General features: G+C 34.2%; 1 protein-coding gene across 1 annotated transcript; it reads left to right on the top strand.

Annotated features, from left to right (window-relative positions):
* The first annotated feature begins 2,563 nt into the window (after positions 1-2,563).
* On the top strand, positions 2,564-2,998 carry LOC120090625 (uncharacterized). Its single transcript, XM_090306949.1, has 2 exons — positions 2,564-2,660; positions 2,781-2,998. Exons 1-2 carry the CDS (start codon positions 2,564-2,566, stop codon positions 2,996-2,998), a joined length of 315 nt encoding a protein of 104 aa, XP_090163075.1.
* Positions 2,999-3,284: the final 286 nt, after the last annotated feature.

The following is a 3,284-nucleotide window of genomic DNA, read 5'->3' as shown; positions in this document are numbered from 1 at the left end:
AAAGTTTTATGATAGTTGTGCGTTAAAATATTTGTTTAGCTTAAATGCAATAGTGATATTCTAATGCTAGGTCAGTGACTCATTAGAAGTTATTATAAGCGGATTATTTAGGTACGATGCTACAAAAGGAGAAAAAAATAAAATTATGAGGTCACTTGGCACTAGTTTATCTCATGAAAATTGTGTTTGGAACAAAAAAATATATACCTCAGTTCAGAGATCTTAAAGGTTGATGAAACTATGTAGAGTTATGACAATTTTTGGAATAAAGGTATTTAAATATTTAAGCCAAGGAATAAAATTGTCTAGATAAGAATTCATTAAGGACTAGTGTTATGTTTTTTTGTTGAGTAGTGCAATTGGTGTTAGTATAAATAAATTCCTTCACAGGCCACGTACTCAAGTATAAGGTTAAAAGTTGTTTTATGGATAAGAAGGAGAAAAAGAAGAGACTACGGATTTATTAAAGGTTCTGAGATATTAAAACCAAACATTTTTAGAGGAATTTTGGAAATGATTAATAAGTCATAATCACTTTGGTCATACTACGACTTGATGGACTAGGTAAAGTATGTGTAGTGATATGAAGGATTCTTTTGGAATATCAGCTAAGTTGATGTCATTAAAGGAAGCCAAAATAGTTGGACATGAGTTTAGAATTAAAGGGGATAAAGCAACGTGTTATTTGTTTGGGTTGAAGGATTATTTTAGAGTGCCTAGATTAATTAAATCCATAGCCTTATTGTGATGAGGAGATCAAAGTTGGACAAATTTGAACAAATGAAAGTCTTTTGGAGTTTAAAAGCATGAAAATTGGCAAAGGAGGATTCTATAAGATGAAAATTCTTAGTGATAGAGATAAGACTTATGGAGGAGTTAAATAAAATATACTTTATTAAAGAGATTATGTCCCCTTGGAAAATGGAAAAAAAAAAGTATTCAAGAAAGTTACTCTTTTGAAAGAGAAAGGAATTTGATGTGTTCAAAACTCCTAGTTAAGTATGTTTTGGAGGCATGATATGAGGGGTTACAAGGAATTTTTTTTGGTGTAAAAGAAAAATATCTCATTATCATATGGAACTTTAGGAGAATATGAGTTGGATGGTGGATGGAAAGATAGCTTATATAGGTGATTGATCTGGAACTTTGCTTTAACATAAGAATTTGTTACCGAAATAAAAGGTTGAGAAAGGATAAGCTAAAATGGAGTTACTAGTAACAGTAGATGTTTAAGAACTATTGACATGGTATGTTGAGGCTTCATTAGTTAAAAGGTAAACCATTAATGGCATTAGTAAGATTTAAGGGATTTTGACATAGTGTGCAAGTTCAAAACATGAACTAGAAAGACCATCAATTTGATTGAAAAAGGAAATTAATCCAACTTGAGGTAGACAAAAGTGGTATATGCACAAAAGTAAGTAAGTTGGATCTTCCAATATCACCATTGGCGTAAGGGATAGATTGGTAATAAAGTTGAGTTGATAACAAGAAGTTGCTGTAGGTGGGTTTAGAGTAGTGCAGGATAGTATGTTTTCCCTTGCATGGGGAATGAGTTAACTAGCTCTAGGCAGTATGAGTAATTCAAGCTATGACTTATGAATCAAGAAGCTTTTATCGTAAAAACTAACTTCATAGATCAATTACGATTATTATGAGGTTATGGAAATGTGTTATCAATTGACTGATGCTTTAGCATCTAGGGACTTCAAAACCTCATTTTCAGAGGGAATTTTAGACTCATCCACAACAGGGTCTAAGTAATTATATGTGGTTGTTTTAAGGTTAAAGAATAATATGAGGATTGGCTCAATAAAGTTTTATAGCCCATGATAGTATAGAGTCTCATGATGAGTTTCTCATGAATATGAGACTTAATTAGATAGAGTTATTCTCAGACATGTAGACCCTAAGAAAGACATCACAGTCGGCGCTTTTAGAGTAGAAGAAGTTTTCAGTTGATCAGATTTGTTCTAGTACGTATCTTCAGATGACGCATTATATAGCATGACAAATCTCTCCACTACACATATGAAGTTTTCCCTACAACAGAATGGTAAGCTCAGATATATGTTTTTAGTGGATAAGATTTTCTTAAGCTCATGACAGTTTTCATAGTTCTTAGCTTGAACGTGTTGAAGTATTGTCGGTTTTCAGCATCTTAAGTTTCATAGTTATATATGGAAGGGGTCGTCACACCTCTTTTGATACTAGTTTCAGCTATGTCAAATAGTGACCCTCGTTTTACATCTAGTTTTTGGAAGAGTCTCTAGTTAGCATTGGATACTTGATTGGATTTTAGTACAACTTTTCACCCACAGACTGATGGTCAGAAAGAACGTTTGAACCAGACATTGGAGGATATGTTGTGAACTTGTGTGGTAGAGTTTTCAGAGAGTTGAGACTCTCACTTGCATTTGATGGACTTAGCATAATAATAGTTATCCAGCTACCAGCATGTTGTCGTTTGAAGCTCTCTATGGGAAGAGCTGCAGGTCTCCTGTGTGTTAGGATGAGGTAGAAGAGAGGAAATTTCTAGGACTTGAGCTAGTGCAAGCCATGAATGGGGCAATACAGAAGATCAACGCTCGACGTGAGACGTAAGGACCTAGAATTTGAGACTGGTGATAAAGTGTTCTTAAAGGTGACACCTATGAAAGGCATTTTTAGGTTTGGAAGGAAAGAAAAGCTAAGCCTGAGGTTCATTGAACCTTTCAAGGTCTTAGAGCGAATTGGTCTGGTAACTTAACGATTAACATTGCCTCCATCACTTTCTTCAGTTCATAATGTCTTCCATGTTTCGATGCTGAGAAAGTATGTAACAGATCCGTCCCATGTAGTTGACTTTGAGCCATTGTGGTTGAATGGCAACTTGAGTTATGAAGAGAGGCCTGTGCAGATTCTCGCCAGAGAGGTGAAGATGTTACGCAATAGGGAAATAGCAGTTGTAAAGATTTTATGGCAGAATCACCAGTTCGAGGAGGCCACTTGGGAATGAGAGGATGAGATGAAAACCCAGTACCTAGAACTTTTTCAGGAATGAACTTTCGAGGATGAAAGTTCTTTAAGGAGAGAAGAATGTAACACCCCGAATTTTTATTATTTATGTAATTTCATTAATTTTTATTCATTAAGGGTATTTTTGGAATTTTTGGGCTTAAGTGTAATTGCGGGAATTTAATTTTTGACATTGAAATTATTCAATTTGGAAATTAATGGCAGGAATTAATTTCATTTGGAAGGGGGTTATGTTACACAAATTTAATTTAAAATTAATGTCAAGA

The sequence above is a fragment of the Benincasa hispida genome, chromosome 11 (assembly GCF_027475165.1).
Source record: "Benincasa hispida cultivar pf3 chromosome 11, pf3_genome.v1.1, whole genome shotgun sequence".
NCBI classification, from domain to species: domain Eukaryota; kingdom Viridiplantae; phylum Streptophyta; class Magnoliopsida; order Cucurbitales; family Cucurbitaceae; genus Benincasa; species Benincasa hispida.
This window is presented reverse-complemented; position numbering and strand designations above follow the sequence as displayed.